The sequence below is a fragment of the Chiloscyllium punctatum genome, chromosome 19 (genome assembly GCF_047496795.1).
Source record: "Chiloscyllium punctatum isolate Juve2018m chromosome 19, sChiPun1.3, whole genome shotgun sequence".
Classification (NCBI taxonomy): Eukaryota; Metazoa; Chordata; class Chondrichthyes; order Orectolobiformes; family Hemiscylliidae; genus Chiloscyllium; species Chiloscyllium punctatum.
In genome coordinates this window covers 47,285,005-47,303,363 of record NC_092757.1, presented here as the reverse complement: position 1 = coordinate 47,303,363, position 18,359 = coordinate 47,285,005, and the positions used below count along the sequence as shown (strand labels likewise).

The following is an 18,359-nucleotide window of genomic DNA, read 5'->3' as shown; positions in this document are numbered from 1 at the left end:
ATTGGAAGGCTGATCAAACTGCCTTTGGCCCTTACAGAAGTGAGAGATGCTTGTGCGTGAGGAGGTCACTCTACAGTATTGGACTGGATGTTCCCAGCATAGGGATTCCACGGGTTAGATCCAGGTTCAAATGCAGCTGCAGTGAGACGCGCACAGAGGGATAGTGGTATCAACTTCCATGCAATAGCAGGCACAAAGGGAAGGTGATGACCTACTGGTATTATTACGTGACTGTTAATCCAAAGACCAAGGTCTTCTGGGGATCTGGGTTTGAATCATGCCACAACAGATGATCCAATTAAAAAAAACATTTCGAATTTGTAGTCTAAAGATGACCACTGTTGGGAAAAACCCATATGGTTCACTAAGGGTTCACCCCTTTAGGGAAGGAAACTGCCTGGCCTACATGTGACTCCAGACCCACACCCATATAGTTGACTCTTAAATAAAAACCGAAAGAACTGCGGATGTTGTAAATCAAAAACAGAAATTGCTGGAAAGGTTTAGTAGGTCTGGCAGCATCTGTGGAGAGAAATCAGAGTTAACGTCTGACAGAACTGAGGAAGGGTCACTCGATCTGAAACGTTAACTCTAATTTCTTAACTGCCCTCGGGGCAATTAGGGATGGACAGTAAATATTGGAAACCAGATTCTGGATTAGTGGTGCTGGAAGAGCACAGCAGTTCAGGCAGCATCCAAGGAGCAGTGCCCTCCTCTCATGAACTAATTTAAAAAAAGACACGGGGCCTCCCAGACAATTAGTTTTGAACAGGACCAAATCCCAGAAGGTGAAAGGTCAGTACATTAATACCTGCATCACCGACTGGGGCTTTCTCACTGTCAGCTGTCATCCAAAATCTCATGGGGCATGGGGATAAATGGATCAACGTTCCAGAAGTAGTTCTCGTGTTGATGCTCTCGGCCTTCGGTGCATCATAGAAGAACATGCGCCAACAAGGCTGGACAGGTGGCGTGAGATGGACCACCCAGACAGATTAAAATTTTTGGACTGCTATCTCATTCTATTGACCTTGACAATGAAGAGAGGCCAGTTAGAGGGATGGACAGGCAGTTGTCTGATCCAGTTCAAAGTAGAGAATATAAAGCAGGAGAAATGTATAGAGCCTAAAATGGAGCTCGAGTTACTCTCTATCTCCATCAAACATGGCTGACCAGGACACTCTTCCGGCCTTACCATACATGTGTTGGAAGGACTCTCAGGTTGAGAATGAACGCTGTGCGACCATGTCATGAATGCACTTTCTATAACCATCAGATCCTGAAGTGGCACTCCAACTCAGAGCCTCTAGCTCAGAGGCAGGGACACTACCCTTTACCCAGAATATCTCCTGCTTTGTCTAAATACATAAATGACATTGTGGCTAATAATGTCAGGGAAAACAAAATTATTTTTGTATCGAGAGATGTGAAATACAAATAAAAGGTGATAATGATGGATTTCAGGACCTTGGCTAAACTGCAGTTTGAGTATTATGGGCTGTTTTATGAGGGGAATCTCATTAGGGAAAGGAGATAAAAGCAAGCATCATAAATTCACAGGGATGTAGCCTGGAATGAGGAGGTAGAATAGAAAGACAGACTCCAGAAGTTCAAGTTTTTAGCTGGAGCTGAGAAAGGAGACCTGGTTATGACAAGATAAATGAGGGGGCAGTTTCTTCCCCAGTGAGATAAAAATGAAAGAGCAAACATTTGATAGAATCACAAAGAATTAAAGAGGTGCTTCAGAAAAAATGTGTTTACAGAGCAGGATTACAATGTGGCAAATATCTCCTGAAGCAAAGGCCACAGTCTCAATTCTCTGGTTGGATTTACTTAAATAGAAGCTTCTTTAAATTAATTAATGTCAGCATTAAAACTACTCAAGGGGACGTATGGGCCCATTGTTTTGTTTGAGAAGTTTTGACATCAAGGCAGCAGCAGGAACTGAAGCAACACACAGATTAATGAGAATGATAGAGAGAATCGTAATGAGAATGAGGTGGGGGGAAGCTTTCTGCTGGTTGGGCTTATATATGGCACATAGGAGGGTGGTTGTGGTTGTTGGGAGGCCAGTCCAGGACATCCCGCAAAGAGTTCTTCAGGGTAGTGACCTGGGTCCAACCATCATCAGCTACTTCAATGATCTTCTATGTACTGATGATTGCCTAGGTTCAATTCTCACCTTGTGTGACTGTGTAGAGTGTGCACATTCTCCCTCTGTCTATGTGGGTTTCCTCCAGTTTCCTCCCACAGTCTAAAGATGCACAGGTTAGGTGGATTGGCCATGCTAAATTGTCTGTATTGTTCAGGGATGTACAGGCTAGATGGGTTAGCATTGTGAAATGTGGGGTTGTGGGAGGATGGGTTTGGGTCTGGCTCGGATGCTCTTTGGAGGGTCAAAGTAGACTCAGTGGGCCAAATGGCCTACTTCCATGCCATGCAATGAAACCTGGACCACAGCAATACCATCACACCATGTGCATCCTTAGGGTCACCCCCCCACCCTCACCCCTATCACCCACACCGTCTGGTTCACTAATATCCTTTAGGGAAGGAAACTGCTATCCTTACCTGCTCTGATCTGCATGTGACTCCAAACCAACAGCAATGTCGCTGACTCATAACTGCTCTCTGGCCAATTAGAGATGGGCACTAAATACTGGCCTAGCCAGTGACGCCCAGACTCTTTGAATAAATGTAAAACAAAAATTGAGTGACCTTTCTAGAAATGGGCGGCACGGTGGCACAGCGGTTAGCACGGCTGCCTCACAATACCGGAGACCCGCGTTCAATTCCCACCTCAGGCGACTGACTGTGTGGAGTTTGCACGTTCTCCCTGTGTCTGCGTAGGTTTGCTCCGGTTTCCTCCCACAGTCACAAAGATGTGCAGGTTAGGTGAATTGCCCGTAGTGTTAGGTAAGGGGTAAATGTAGGGGTATGGGTGGGTTGCACTTCGGCGGGTCGGTGTGGACTTGTTGGGCCGAAGGGCCTGTTTCCACACTGTAATGTAATCTAATCTAATCAAATAGTCATTTAAGCTTTTCTGGACAGAGAGGAACACTAAAGTACATTATTTTGTGTACGGTGTATGTAACTCCATAGATATTGCATTGATTATATATTATAGAGCTGGTAAAAGACCACATCTTTTTACTTTTTGGACTAAGGACAGAAAATTGAGAAAAAGCAAACATTGCTTTAAAAACGGGGAGAATGTACAAGGATTTATTTACAGCTTTGGAAGAAGAAATGAAGCTAACCAATGCATGCATGTTATTGTTCCCAGGCAAAGAAATGCCACTTATGCAGCATGGTGGCTCAGTGGTTAGCACTGCTGCCTCACAGCACCAGGGTACCAGGTTCGATTCCAGCCTTGGGTAAATGTCTGTGTGGAGTTTGCACATTCTCCCCTTGTCTGTGTGGGTTTCCTTCCACAGTCACAAAGATGTGCAGGTCAGGTGAATTGTCCACGCTAAATTGCCCCATAGTGTTAGGTCAATTAGCCAGAGGGAAATGGGTCTGGGTGGGTTACTCTTCAGAGGGTCAGTGTGGACTGGTTGGGCCGAAGGGCCTGTTTCCACACTGTAGGGAATCTAATCTATGTTCAGCACAACTCTGCCTAAAAGCAGTTTTTGATTGGCTCTTTCAGCCCCAGCAATTTGCATGATCAACAGCTTTCTCTCTCTCTTGCTCTGAAAAAAATTACTTTCCCAATTCTCTGTTGAAAGACCAGGAAAAATAACATTGGAAAATGCTGAAAGAAAAAAATTCCAAAACCCAAAAGGAAATGATCCAACCAAGCAATCAGGAAACTAAAAAATGTGTCATCATTGTGCAGATATCATTAAGGCTTCATCGATGAAGACAGAGGATTGTGATTTTGGACTGTTGATACAGACCTGTGTCCGTCTATCTATACTTTTTTCACCTACACTCATAATATTTGTCTATTTTTCTTTGTGTGGCTGTGCGCGCGCGTCAGGAGGAGGAATTTCAAAGCTGGTAGAGTTTAAGATACTCGAATTAAAAATCCTCTTCTTGTTAAGAGTGTCGCAAATAAATAGCCACTTTTGATTGCTACTGAAAGAACCCGGTGTGTTTTGCTTTTATTCTGGAGAGCAGTCAGTCAGAGGCAGATTGGAAATTTTGGTAGTTTCATTAAACCTTCACATTTATCATGAATCTGGGAATAGTGGGGCTTAATTTCCAGTGCACTATCCCAGTGGGTTGTAACAAGCTTTTTCATTATACAGCCAAGTATAATACATGTACACCAAAATTAGGATATTCTAAGCACATTTCACCTGTTAGTAAATTAGAACCAACCTCTTTCTTTTCCATTGGCAGTGGGTCAGTAACCAAAGGACAGATTTAAGATAATTGGCAAGAAAAAATCAGAGGGGAGAGGATGCGCAGATTAGGTGGATTGGTTGTGCTAAATTGCCATAGTGTTCAGGGATGTATGGGCTAGGTGCATTAGTCAGGGGTAAATGTAGAGTGACAGGGATGTGCGTATGGGTGGCTTAACACTTCGGAGAGTCAGTGTGGACTTATTGGGCCAAAGGGCCTGTTTCCATACTGTAGGGATTCTAAAAATAATTCTAAACTTGTGATATGGAACGCATTATCTGAAAGAGTGGTGGGAAAATGAAATCAGATAAATACTCAAAATGTTTAAATAAAAAAAGAACTGTTTAGAGGGTTTGAGCAATAGGGAGTAGGCCGGGGCTGTTTTCCCTGGAGTGTTGGAGGCTGAGGGGTGACAGGTTTATAAACTCATAATGGGCCAAGGTGAACAGCCAAGGGGTGGGGTGGGGGTGGGGGGTGGGGTGGGGGGGGGGGGGGGGGATGGGTGGCGGGGAGTCCAAAACTAAAGGCATAGGTGTAAGGTCAGAGGGGAATGATTTGAAAGGGACCTGAGGGGCAGCTTTTCACACAGAGGATGGAATGAGTTGCCAGAGGAAGTGGTGGAGTCTGGTACAATTACAACATTTAAAATACATCTGGATGGTACATGAATATGAAGGGTTTAGAGGGATTATGGGCCAAGTGCTGGCAAATGGGACTAGATTAATTGAGGATATCTGGTTGACATGGATGAGTTGAACCATCGGGTCTGTTTCCGTGCTGTAAGTGCTATGACTGTATGGGGAAAAGGCCAGGGTGTGAAACTAACTAGAGAAACCTTTGAAGGAGCAGAGCTGGGCATATGTGCTGAAGGGTCTTCAGACTTCATGATACAATCTCTCCCAGTCAATCAGTAATGGACTTGGGCCCTCCTATTCTTCACAGTGTCAGTGTTCCTGAAACTACCGGTACAGTATGGTGGTTCAGTGGTTAACATTGCTGCCTCACAGAGCCAGGGACCTGGGTTTGATTCCACGCTTGGGTGACTGTCGTGTGGAGTTTGAACATTGTCTGTGTCAGTTTCCTCCAGGTGCTCTGGTTTCCTCCCACAGTCCAAGGATGTGCACAGTGGGTGGATTAGCCACGGGAAATGCAAGGGACAGGGTAGGGGGGTGGGTGTGAGTGGCATGCTCTTCGGAGGGTCGGTGTGCATCGATGGGCTGACTGCCCTGCTTCTACACATTGGGCATTCTGTGTTTCTTGAGAAGCTCTGAAACTGCAGTCCTGCAGCAGAGATTGTTTTAATGCAGTTGAACTGAGGCCAAGACAATAAAAACTGAAGCCAGCCTTGCTCACCAGTGTTTCTCTTCTGTTTATCCAAAAGCTAATTCTGGGATGGAGGTGTCTGCTGTGGCTGAGTAGCAGTCCTCTCTCTCGCCTTACTATATAAAAACCAGATTGTTGTTCTTAGTGAGTCAGAAGGTTCAAGTCACACACCACAGCCTTGAGCACATAATCTATGGCTGAGGGAGTGCTGCACTGTTTATGGCACCACCTGTCCACAAGCTATCAAACTGAGGTTCTGTCTCACCTCCCAATAAAAGATTCTAATTTCAGTCTGAAGAAAAATAAATAGGCTCTCCCCAGTGACCCAGACAATATTTAACCCTCAACCAGCATCAGTGAAAACAGACAATCTGGCTTTTTAACTTCTTGCCATCTGTAGGAGCTTGCTGTGTATAAATTACAAGTAACTCCGTGGCTGTAAAGCCCTTGGGGGTGACCTGTGACCTCAAAAGGTGCTATCTAAATGCAAACGCTTCCTTCTTCCCCTCTTTTTCGGATTTCCTTCTTGTAATGAACTGCCTAGAACAACCCCTCACTCCCCAGTTTCAATATCATGTACAACTATAATATTACTTCAGTCCTCACGAATATATACTGTGCCATTAGTGTACCTCTTTTTTTCAGTGCTGGGTGATTTGTTGAAGCGTCTTGAATATTTCTATTTGCCCACCACATGTAGTACCTGAAGGAGCTGGATCTCAGGCAGAATGTGCCAGCTCGGATCTGAAATAGCACAATGGGATAGCCCATGCCCAACCCGAGGGCAGGCAGGACCTGGAAGTGAATGCCTCAGCAAAGGATGGTGCACTGTCGGTGTCAAGTCTGGGTTTGCTGCTGGAAGTATTTGGAATGGGAGTTGACTGGAATGGGGGCTGATATCAATGTGCCAGCAACTGTGCCAGAGGTGGCACCTCAACGCCATTCCATAAACAGAAACAGAAACTGAGACAGTTTGGTGAGCATGGTGCATCCCAGTTACCGGACAAACAGAGGAATTGATGCGATGGGGTGAGGAGAATACTACTGAAATGATTAGACAGGAGTGCATCACAATTACATTACAATGGGAAAGACAGTGTCAAAGTGGTAATGTCATTGGACTATAAACAAAGGCCACACTCCTAATAAATCTGGGACTAAAAGCTAGTCTAACTGCGTCCATAAAATCATTGTCGCAAAATCACATCTGGGAGACTAATATCTTTTAGGGAAGGAAATCTGCAGTGGTGACTCCACACCCACTGTCATATGGTTGTAGTGATTGCAACAAGGTCAGGCCTCATAGAAAATTGGGGCTGTTAACCTGGCCCAATCAGGGAGCCCTGGCTGACAGAGATAAACAGGAGTGTTTGTTCACTATAGCTCTGTGTTAGCTGGGTTAGTGTCATGTACTATGCACATTGAAATAAAGGGTGACTTGGTGAAGGGATACTGGCCATTGTGGAGTTATTTCAGTGGTTTACACGTAATTGCTCTGTGACATTGTCACTCAGTTCAGGGGGACTAAATGATGGGCCACAAATATTGGCCTTGTCAGAAATCTATCAAACCCAGCTTTGAATATATTCTCTGACTGAGCCGTCATGGTGCTGGAGGATAGAGAATTGCAATGAATCATCATCCTCTGAATGCAAAAAATCCTCCTCAGTGAGTAGGCAGAAGAGATATGGCTGCATTCAGTAAATAAACCGATTCTTCAGGAAAGGATTCGTGACTAGCTTCATAATTCACTGTCTGGTTTCACCTCTGCCAATGAACAGCAGACCAGATACGAGAGTGTAAGACTTGCTAGACAAATAAAGGCCAGGCTCTACCTCGATATTTTCCTGACCAACTTGTTCAGTCAGTGACTATTACACACCTTGGGAGCAAGCGGGGCTTGAACCCAGGCCTCCAGGCCCAGAAGTGGGAACACTACCACTCGTACCACAAGAGCCCTCACTAGATGGTTTTCCTCCAATGCAGTAATCACATGATGCAACTACAGTGGCATTATTGACTAATCTTTGTAATCAGTCTTGGGCAGTTATACAGAACAGTACAGCACAAGAGCAGGCCCTTCAGCCCATCATGTCTGTGCCAACCATGATACCATTTTCCTGCACACAGTCCCTGTCCCTCTATTCCATATCTGTTCACGTGACTGTCTAAATGCCACTTAAAGTTTGCTATCATATCTGCTTCTGCCACCTCCACTGGCATCTCGTTGTAGGCAAGTACTACCCTCTTGTGTAAAAGAATTTATACTGTCTCGTTAGTACAACAGCCCCAACATAAGGTGCACCCTCAGGGATGGAGAACTTTACAATTCAGTCACCTCTTCCAAAACTAATTAGCATGCTCTCCAGCAAACAGACTTCATGAAACACCGAGATAATTCGAGGCCATTACAGATTCACAGAACAGTGCAGCAATGGACTTTCGCCAGTAGAAAGTGGTGTTTTGGCCAGGTCCCAGTGCATAGAGAAGCAAAGCTGAGCAACTGAATACTGAGAGACAGTCCAAAACCCAGCAGGGTACAACAGCAGGAGGGGCATTGCTGTACGCTAGAAATAGTTACCTCCAAACCTGAACTGACAGGGTTATTAAAGGTTACTGACAAAGAGATAGTTAAAGCAATGTTAGAGATTATTTGAATTATGAACAATATTTGCTGTTGGTTATAAAATCAATAACAAGGGGGCATGGACTGACAACTGCCAATCACATAAAGGGGGGAAAATGAAAAGAATTTTATTTACATGGCAGGCTATTTCAGTGGAGAACACATTACCATCCACGGGGGGAGAATTTGAGGAGGAAATATATACAAAGATAAAAGGAAAGGTCAAGAAATGGAATTAGAATGAATTACTTCAGTTGAAGACCGAGCAAAGAAATGGCCTAAATGGTCTCCTGGATGTGGTAAATGCTGAGATTTAAAAGGTTAGAAATTGATATGGTTGTTTCTCGGGTGTGGGGAACACAAGGTGTGATTACCCTGCACGTGATGCAGGTTTTATCAAATGCTACACTGTTCTCTCATGCCAATAACTGTAGTGAGCCACCCAGTGCCAAACATGCTGCCAACCTGCTGTATGTTCAGCAGGAGGCTCTGGTATGAGAGAGGCAGGTGCCAATGAAAGTACTCTGGCACCAGCAGGTTCTGGAATGGTGTCAGCGATGTGTCTGAGACCGAGCCAATGGAACAGCGAGCTGGAGGGGGACTTCCCAGGATCTCTGATGGTGACAATTCAGAAGAGAGGACGGGGTTTCCCGAAGAGCCCATCCAGAGAAGGGAATGGGTGAAAGTAGCCACAGATTCTGGATTAGCGGTGCTGGAAGAGCACAGCAGTTCAGGCAGCATCCGAGGAGCAGTAAAATCGACGTTTCGGGCAAAAGCCTTTCTTTTGCACGAAACGTCGATTTTACTGCTCCTCGGATGCTGCCTGAACTGCTGTGCTCTTCCAGCACCACTAATCCAGAATCTGGTTTCCAGCATCTGCAGTCATTGTTTTTACCAAGTAGCCACAGGGTCAATGCGAAGACTTTGGCTCCTGAGGAGCTGGCTGCATCACCACAGAGAGTGGGATGAACTCACAAAACAGTCAAGTACCTGCATCTCCAAATGCCAGCGCGTAGCCAGTGCACAGCACCAACCTCAAACACCACTCAATGCAGCACACTCTCAACATTCAGTCTCTGGCTATCAGCAATCACACTTTGTATTTGAGTGCTCCACCTCCCCCTGATATACTCACAGCCACATCCAAAATATCTGCACGATAAGAGAAAGGAGCAGCAATGAACTGAAAAGGATGATGTGTTCTGTGAATTATCACTGGGTCACTTTGCAACCAGCACTACTGTAACTATCCAGAGTGGCAGTGTGTTCCCACTCTGACAAGTTACAGGGTAGTATGATCACACAGCTTTACCTCAGCAAACCCCTTATGGTCACCCCAACCCACTCCCTTTAAGTCTTTGTGCATTCAGATACCCGAGACCTACACTCTGAGGCAGACAATGTCTGAGCCACCTCTCGGACACCGTGTGTATTTTAGAGGAGAGCTCTGTGTGGTGAGTCACCCGTGGGCTGCAGTGAAAGAGGGCAGCCCATGTGCCAACCTCCTGGAGGATGAGGTTAAGAGCCAACACATTGCTGTAGGTCTAGAGTCACATTTAAGCCAGACAAGGTAATGACAGCAGATATTCCTTCCTGAAAAGGGCATTGAGGAACCAGATGGGTTTGTACAACAATTGACAGGGATGACCATTTAACCAGATTTTCACCTCCCAATTATTGCCCACTCGCTTAACCCTAATCTGTCTACAGCCCCTTGTAGGCTCCTTCTGCCCCATCTCATAACTTCCATTCTTCCTATCTTTATAGATTACATTACTTACAGGAAACAGGCCCTTTGGCCCAACAAGTCCACACCAACCCACCAAACGCAACCCACCCATATCCTTACATTTACCCCCTCACCTAACACTATGGGCAATTTAAGCATGGCCAATTCACCTAACCTGCACATCTTTGGACTGTGGAAGGAAACCGGAGCACCAGGAGGAAACCCACGCAGACACGGGGAGAACACAGTCAGTCGCCTGAGATGGGAATTGAACCCGGATGTCTGGCGTTGTGAGGCAGCAGTGCTAACCACTGTGCCACCGTGCCGCCCACAGTGAGTTTGATTACAGTACACTGGGTTTCTTCAGAGGAATGATCAATACAGTCTCTGCTCAAACTGGGTGTACACCTTTGTCAGCCCCCCATTGGCTGCCAGAGAACTGGAACAGACTGAGATACTGAGCGCGAATTCACCTTCTTGTTATCTAGAGGTAGATTTGTTGGCATGTCATGGAAGAGTACAGGAACACCTGAGTCTCATTCAGGTTGAAGCCAGTATAAAGATACCATGGAATATCAGAACAAGAGGAGGCTATTCAATTAGGTCTTGGCTCGTTTGTACTTTAAGTGGTTTAGATGTACTTATATTGGTTTAGTATGTAATATAAGTACATATAAAGTATGTACATATAAAGTACATACTTTATATGTACTTATATTGGTTTAGAACCCTTAATATCCTGTAGAATAAACATCTATCAATCACAGTTATGAAGTTTTGTACTGATCCCCAGCTTCAAGAATATTTTAGATTTTAACCCCATCCCATTGTGTGAAAAAATGCTTCCCACCATCGTATGCGATTGGCCCAGCTCGAAATGAAAGGTTTACTCTTGACACTGAAGGAACAGCGATATACTTCCAAGTCAGGGTTAGGTCAGAAGTCACACCACACCAGGTTACAGTCCAACAGGTTTATTGGAAATCACAAGTTTTCATCGTGCTGCCCCTTCTTTGGGTGAGGTCGGACTATAACTTGGTGTCCTGTGACTACTGACCTTGTCCACCCCAGTCCAACACTGACACCCCCACATCAAGTCAGGATAGTGAGTGTCTTGGAGGAGAATCTGCAAGTGTTGGTGTTCCCATGTATCAGCTGCCCTTATCCTTCTAGATGGAAGTGTTCATGGGTTTAGATGGTGGGTATCTGAGGATCTTTGGTGCATCGTGTAGATAGTACACATCGCTGCTATTGATCATTGGTGGTCAAGGGTCTTTTTAAAGTGTGTTCCTCAGATATGGGCATCACTAGCTAGGCTGGCATTTATCACCCATCCCTAACTGCCCAGCGGGCAGTAAGAAGTCAACCACATTGCTGTGGGTCTGGAATCACATGTAGGCCAGACCAGGTGACAATGGTAGATTTCCTTCCCTGAAGGACATTAGCCATCCAGTTGAGTTTTCATGACAATCAATAATGGTTACAATTAGGCTAAAACTTTGTTCCAGAATTTCACTGAATTCATATTTCACCATCTGTCATGGTTAAATTTGAAACCATGCTCCCAGAGCATTCATCTAAGGCTCAGGATTAGCTTTTGCCAAAAATGTCAATTTTACTGCTCCTCGGATGCTGCCTGAACTGCTGTGCTTTTCCAGCACCACTCTAATCTAGACTCTGGTTTCCAGCATCTGCAGTCATTGTTTTTACCTCAGGATTACTAGCCCAGTGATAGTACCATGACACCATCCCACACATGGATGTAGATGGTTGAGGATGAGGCTACTAAGTGGGCCCCTTTGTCCTGGACAGCGTTTCAAGTGTTTTTGGTGCTGCGCTCATCCAGGCTATGGTCAATAAGGTATACTAATGTCTCTACTTCCTCAGGAGGCTGAGGAAATTCACCAGGTTTTGTTGACACACCATAGAAAGCATTCTATCTGGATGCATCATGGCTTGGTATGGCAACTGCTCTGCCCATGACCATAAGAAACTACAGGAAGTTGTGAACACAGCCCAGACCATCACGCAAGCCAATCTTCACTGACTCCACCTATACTTCCTGCTGCCTCATCAAAGACCCCTCCCATCCTGGTTATAATCTCTTCCAACCTCTTCCATCAGGCAGAGATACAAAAACTTAGACACACATACCAATAGATTCAAGAACAGCTTCTTCGCCACTTTTATTAGACTTCTGAATGCACCTTTCAAATTTTAAATTTAGTGTTGACCTTGCTCTTTATCACCTTCTCTGTAACCATTACATTGGACTCCTCACTCTGTTCTATTACTCTTAAGCACTTCGTACAGTATGACTTGCCTGTACTTCACTGTACCTCCGTACATGTGACAATTATAAATCAAATCAAATATTCTGTCACGCTGCTCACTGGTGCGTTTTGGTGCAAGTTATTAAGGAATCTCGCAATGGAAAGTAATGGTGATCATGAACCCATTGTCAATTGACATCAAAACCCAGCTGGGTAGAAGTGGGTACTGCAGATGCTGAAGATTAGAGCCAAGATTAGAGTGGTGCTGGAAAAGCACAGCAGGTCAGGCAGCATCCGAGGAGCAGGAAAATCGACGTTTTGGGCAAAGGCCCTTCATCAGGATGCTCCTCGAATACTGCCTGACCTGCTATGCTTTTCCAGCACCACTCTAATCAAAACCCAGTTGGTTCATTCCCTGCAAGGAATGAAATCTGCCACCCTGACCCACATGTGACTCCAGACCCACAGCAATGTGAATGACCACTTCAGAGAAATTAGCGATGGGCAATAAATGACAACAATATCCAACGAAAGAATAAATATTAGAAAAGGATAGCGGGCAGGCCTGACGACGGGTTGGGGGTGAGTTAGTTGCTATGAAATCCCAGTCTCTGACCCACTCTGGTAGCTTGATAATTATCATGGCAAGTCCCGTTCAGTTTCTAGTCAATTGTGAATCTAGGATGTGGGGGATTCAGTGATGGTAATACTATTAGATGTCAAGTGTGGATGGTTAGATTCTCTCTTATTGGAGATGGACATTATCTGGCTTTTCCGTGACATGAATAGATTAGATTAGATTACTTACAGTGTGGAAACAGGCCCTTCGGCCCAACAAGTCCACACCGCCCCGCCGAAGCGCAACCCACCCATACCCCTACATCTACCCCTTACCTAACACTACGGGCAATTTTAGCATGGCCAATTCACCTGACCGGCACATCTTTGGACTGTGGGAGGAAACTGGAGCACCCGGAGGAAACCCACGCAGACACGGGGAGAACGTGCAAACTCCACACAGTTAGTCGCCTGAGGCGGGAATTGAACCCGGGTCTCTGGCGCTGTGAGGCAGCAGTGCTAACCACTGTGCCACCATGCCGCCCATCAGTTCAATATATCAGTTCAATCCAGAATGTTGCCCAGATCTTATTGTATTTGAACACAGACAGCTTCAGTGTCTGTGGAGTTGTGAATGACGCTGAACATTGTCAATGATTGCACAAACATCCCCACTTCTGATGAAGGGAAGGTCGTTCAAAGATGGTTCAAACTAGGGCACCACACTGAGGAACTGGGCTCTTGTAGTTGTAGTGTCCATACCTTTTGCCGAAGGGGACAAGGTTCAAGTCTCACCAGAAATATGCAACAACATCACTGAACAGGTTGATTAGAAATGATCTACAATGAGGAATTCCTGACCACCACAACCACCTTCACGGTGTCCCCATGATTGAACTCCCACCCCATTACCTTGAGCAATCGGTGATGCTTTCAGCCGATCCTCCTCCAGATGGTTTGCCGTCCACAGGAATAAGGCTCCTCCAACAACAGCAATAAAAGGGCACAGCAGGAAGGCATGTTCCAAGCTCACAAACCTCCAAAAGCTCGAGGCTGGACGGGTTTCCCGGATACCATCGGAGATCTGCAGGCAGGTCAATCACACAATCAACCATTCCCCTACACAAAGGCCGGTCCAGCTCTTCCTACTGAGACCTGGAAACACTCGTGGCTGCCTTCATTTGGCTGCAACTCATCTGTGACACACCTCATCCCCTACATAAGACATTTCGGTTTTATGGGTTAGGGGAGAACCTTTCTCCTGTTTAAATATTGGGGCCCAATCATTTTATTTAGGGGTGCTCCTGCTCTGGGAACAATGTGAAAACTAACACTTCTCTGGTGCTCATCCAAAGCTAATCATGAAGAGAGAGTAAAAGTGGGCGCGGGGACAGTGGGAGGGTATCGCGCAAGGAGCTAAAATGTCTCCTCTTGTTGCTAAAGCAGACAGACAGTATCAGATGGGGGTCAGTGGGTAACAGTGTTGGCTGGGGCTCAGTGGGTAACAGTGTTACTAGGGCTTAGTGGGTAACAGTGTTACTGGGACTCAATGGGTAACAGTGTTACTGGGGCTGAGTGGGTAAAAGTGTTAGCTGGGGCTCAGTGGGTAACAGCGTTAGCTGGGGCTCAGTGGGTAACAGTGTTACTGGGACTCAGTGGGTAACAGTGATAGCTGGGACTCAGTGGGTAACAGTGTTAGCTGGGGCTGAGTGGGTAACAGTGTTACTGGGGCTCAGTGGGTAACAGTGTTACTGGGACTCAGTGGGTAACAGTGTTACTGGGGCTCAGTGGGTAACAGTGTTAGCTGAAGCTCAGTGGGTAACAGTGTTACTGGGACTCAGTGGGTAACAGTGTCAGCTGGGACTCAGTGGGTAACAGTGTCAGCTGGGACTCAGTGGGTAACAGTGTCAGCTGGGACTCAGTGGGTAACAGTGTTAGCTGGGACTCAGTGGGTAACAGTGTTAGCTGGGACTCAGTGGGTAACAGTGTTAGCTGGGGCTCAGTGGGTAACAGTGTTAGCTGGGGCTCAGTGGGTAACAGTGTTAGCTGGGGCTCAGTGGGTAACAGTGTTACTGGGGCTCAGTGGGTAACAGTGTTAGCTGGGGCTCAGTGGGTAACAGTGTTACTGGGGCTCAGGGGGTAACAGTGTTAGCTGGGACTCAGTGGGTAACAGTGTTACTGGGGCTCAGTGGGTAACAGTGTTACTGGGGCTCAGTGGGTAACAGTGTTACTGGGGCTCAGTGGGTAACAGTGTTACTGGGACTCAGTGGGTAACAGTGTTACTGGGGCTCAGTGGGTAACAGTGTTAGCTGGGGCTCAGTGGGTAACAGTGTTACTGGGACTCAGTGGGTAACAGTGTTAGCTGGGGTCAGTGGGTAACAGTGTTAGCTGGGGCTCAGTGGGTAACAGTGTTAGCTGGGACTCAGTGGGTAACAGTGTTAGCTGGGGCTCAGTGGGTAACAGTGTTACTGGGACTCAGTGGGTAACAGTGTTACTGGGAATCAGTGGGTAACAGTGTTACTGGGAATCAGTGGGTAACAGTGTTACTGGGGCTCAGTGGGTAACAGTGTTACTGGGGCTCAGTGGGTAACAGTGTTAGCTGGGGCTCAGTGGGTAACAGTGTTACTGGGACTCAGTGGGTAACAGTGTTAGCTGGGGCTCAGTGGGTAACAGTGTTAGCTGGGGTCAGTGGGTAACAGTGTTAGCTGGGGCTCAGTGGGTAACAGTGTTAGCTGGGACTCAGTGGGTAACAGTGTTAGCTGGGGCTCAGTGGGTAACAGTGTTAGCTGGGGCTCAATGGGTAACAGTGTTAGCTGGGACTCAGTGGGTAACAGTGTTAGCTGGGGCTCAGTGGGTAACAGTGTTACTGGGGCTCAGTGGTTAACAGTGTTACTGGGACTCAGTGGGTAACAGTGTTACTGGGAATCAGTGGGTAACAGTGTTACTGGGAATCAGTGGGTAACAGTGTTACTGGGGCTCAGTGGGTAACAGTGTTACTGGGGCTCAGTGGGTAACAGTGTTAGCTGGGGCTCAGTGGGTAACAGTGTTAGCTGGGGCTCAGTGGGTAACAGTGTTACTGGGGCTCAGTGGGTAACAGTGTTACTGGGGCTCAGTGGGTAACAGTGTTACTGGGGCTCAGTGGGTAACAGTGTTACTGGGGCTCAGTGGGTAACAGTGTTAGCTGGGGCTCAGTGGGTAACAGTGTTAGCTGGGGCTCAGTGGGTAACAGTGTTACTGGGACTCAGTGGGTAACAGCGTTACTGGGAATCAGTGGGTAACAGTGTTACTGGGAATCAGTGGGTAACAGTGTTACTGGGGCTCAGTGGGTAACAGTGTTACTGGGGCTTAGTGGGTAACAGTATTAGCTGGGGCTGAGTGGGTAACAGTATTAGCTGGGGTTCGGTGGATAACCATCAGGCCAGCACAACAGTAAGTGCTGCCACTGAGACGCTGTAGCAAAGGAATGCTTCACAGCGCAGCTAACGTTAAATGGAGGTGCTGCGTTCACTTTCAGGTGCAGTTACACATTCTGGGCTATGCTTTGAAGTGGAGCAAAGCAGGGCTCTGTGTGCGCTCGCCAACATTTATGAAACCCTACTCACCAAAACAGCTTGCCTGGTTGTTGTCACGGTACTGTTTGTGGGAGCTTCCTGTGCACAAATTAGCTGCTGGGTTTCCTTTGTCCCAACCAGTGACCATTTGTATCTCAGTTCTAAGCTGTCAATTGTTCAGGGGTGGTCCTGCGGTTGTGGAAAGGTGCTATGCTAATGCAACTCTTTCTGATGGACTGCATTTCAACAGCTGCACTGGCTCAGGGAGGGTTAAACTAGGAGTTCCTTGTGCCTCTCCCCTGGCCATCAGCAGAACGTGGCTTGTGTTGGTGCCAAAAGATACCTTGGCTCGAGTCATAAAGTCCGAGGACATCTCAAAGTGTGCCAGATGTGGTGGTAGCAGCCAACTTCTGCACAGCAAGATCCCACAATCCTTCCACAGTCCAAAAATGTGCAGGCCATGCTAAATTGCCCGTAGTGTTCGGTGAAGGGGTAGATGCAGGGGAATGAGTATGAGTGGGTTGCTCTTCGGAGGGTCGGTGTGGACTTGTTGGGCCGAAGGGCCTTTTTCCACACTGCAAGTAATCTAATCTAATGTAAAAACCACAATGAAATAGTGTGCAGAGCTGTCACAGATGTTAAGATGGCGGGGGTGGGTGGGGAGGGGGGAGGGGAGTACATATTGGCTGGGAAACTCCCTCTTGGATCAGTGTCATGAGACACTCTACCTCCTGCTGAGAGTGAGGATAGCACCTCATATAATTTAATAATAGTCGGATAATAGTTTCAAGTGTCATCTGAGAGAGGTACGTCTGACAATGCCCAGAGCTACAAAGCTGCCTAAACCTGTGAAAGGCGAGACATAAATATGTCTTCCTTTCCTCCTCATTGCCAGTCAGGCTATGCCACTGAGCTCCCTGCATTGTCCACGCTGGAACAGAGGCCAGGGTGTAAGTGAGAAGGTGGTTGGTACTTACAGCGCCAATGATGTAGGAGCTGCTGGCATCTCCCAGGACATGGCAGATGGTGATCTGCACTGCCTCTGCCAACGACCGACGACTCGGAATAATAATGTACTAGGAATCAAAAGAAACTGACAGTTACAACTCTCGGTTCACACATGTCCCACACAGATACACTTACACATTCCTTCAGGTCTCTGACTCCAAGCTGGACTCTGTGAAACTGTCTGACCCAACTACACATGTCAGAAACCTGGAGGAACACTGCCCTGAATTTCTGTCCATGGAATGAAATGCCCCCTCAAAGGAGGTTGGCATGGTGGGCTGTGAGGAGGGTTCATGGTTTTTTTTCCTGAGGAGACTCAAAATCTCCTGGTTATATATATATATTTTCTTCTTTTTAATAACCCCCAGACTACCGCCTAACTGCAGTAGTGCTTACATTTCCCCCAGCCCCCATGTTTTGTGTGTGCAGGTGTAAGACACAGTGAAACACACAAGATGTACAAATCTTTATTCAGTTTCCACCACCAGGAAGAAAGGAAACACCCAAGTGGCCAGTGACAAGCAGTGCCCTTCTCATCAAAGGGCAATACTGTCTGATCAAAAAGTGAAGGGGAGGGCAAAGATTAAATCAAAGTAGAATTGGACGGGGAAATAAGGATTCATGGTTACTCAAGGCTCTGACAATCATCAAATCGAGTTGACCCATTGTGCCTATAACAATTCTGTTAATGAGCTGTCCGATTTAACTCAGCCTCAGCTCCTGCCCCATGGACCGGGACTTGGGAGGTTTTTTTTTACCTAATTCCTTTATCACAAGTTATTATTGAACCGACTTCCACCGCCTTATCAGACAGCGGATCCCTGATTACAGCGTTAAAGGAACATTCTTCATCAGTCCGTCGGGCCCTTGAGGATGATCAGATCAGCCGTGACCTTCATTGAATGGCAAAGCAGAATTGATGGGCGGAATGGCCTGCTTCT

At 46.5% G+C, this 18,359-nt stretch overlaps 1 protein-coding gene across 2 annotated transcripts in view; it reads right to left on the bottom strand.

Moving 5' to 3' along the window:
- Nucleotides 1-18,359, bottom strand: part of LOC140491317 (protein spinster homolog 3-like) — a 137,572-nt gene that overhangs the window by 35,246 nt on the left and 83,967 nt on the right. For both annotated transcript variants that reach the window (XM_072589329.1, XM_072589330.1), the window contains exons 10-11: nt 17,388-17,486; nt 13,772-13,943 (exon numbers count right to left, since the gene is read on the bottom strand). In XM_072589329.1, the coding sequence (XP_072445430.1) occupies nt 13,772-13,943; nt 17,388-17,486 (271 nt within the window). The remainder of the gene's footprint in view (nt 1-13,771; nt 13,944-17,387; nt 17,487-18,359) is intronic.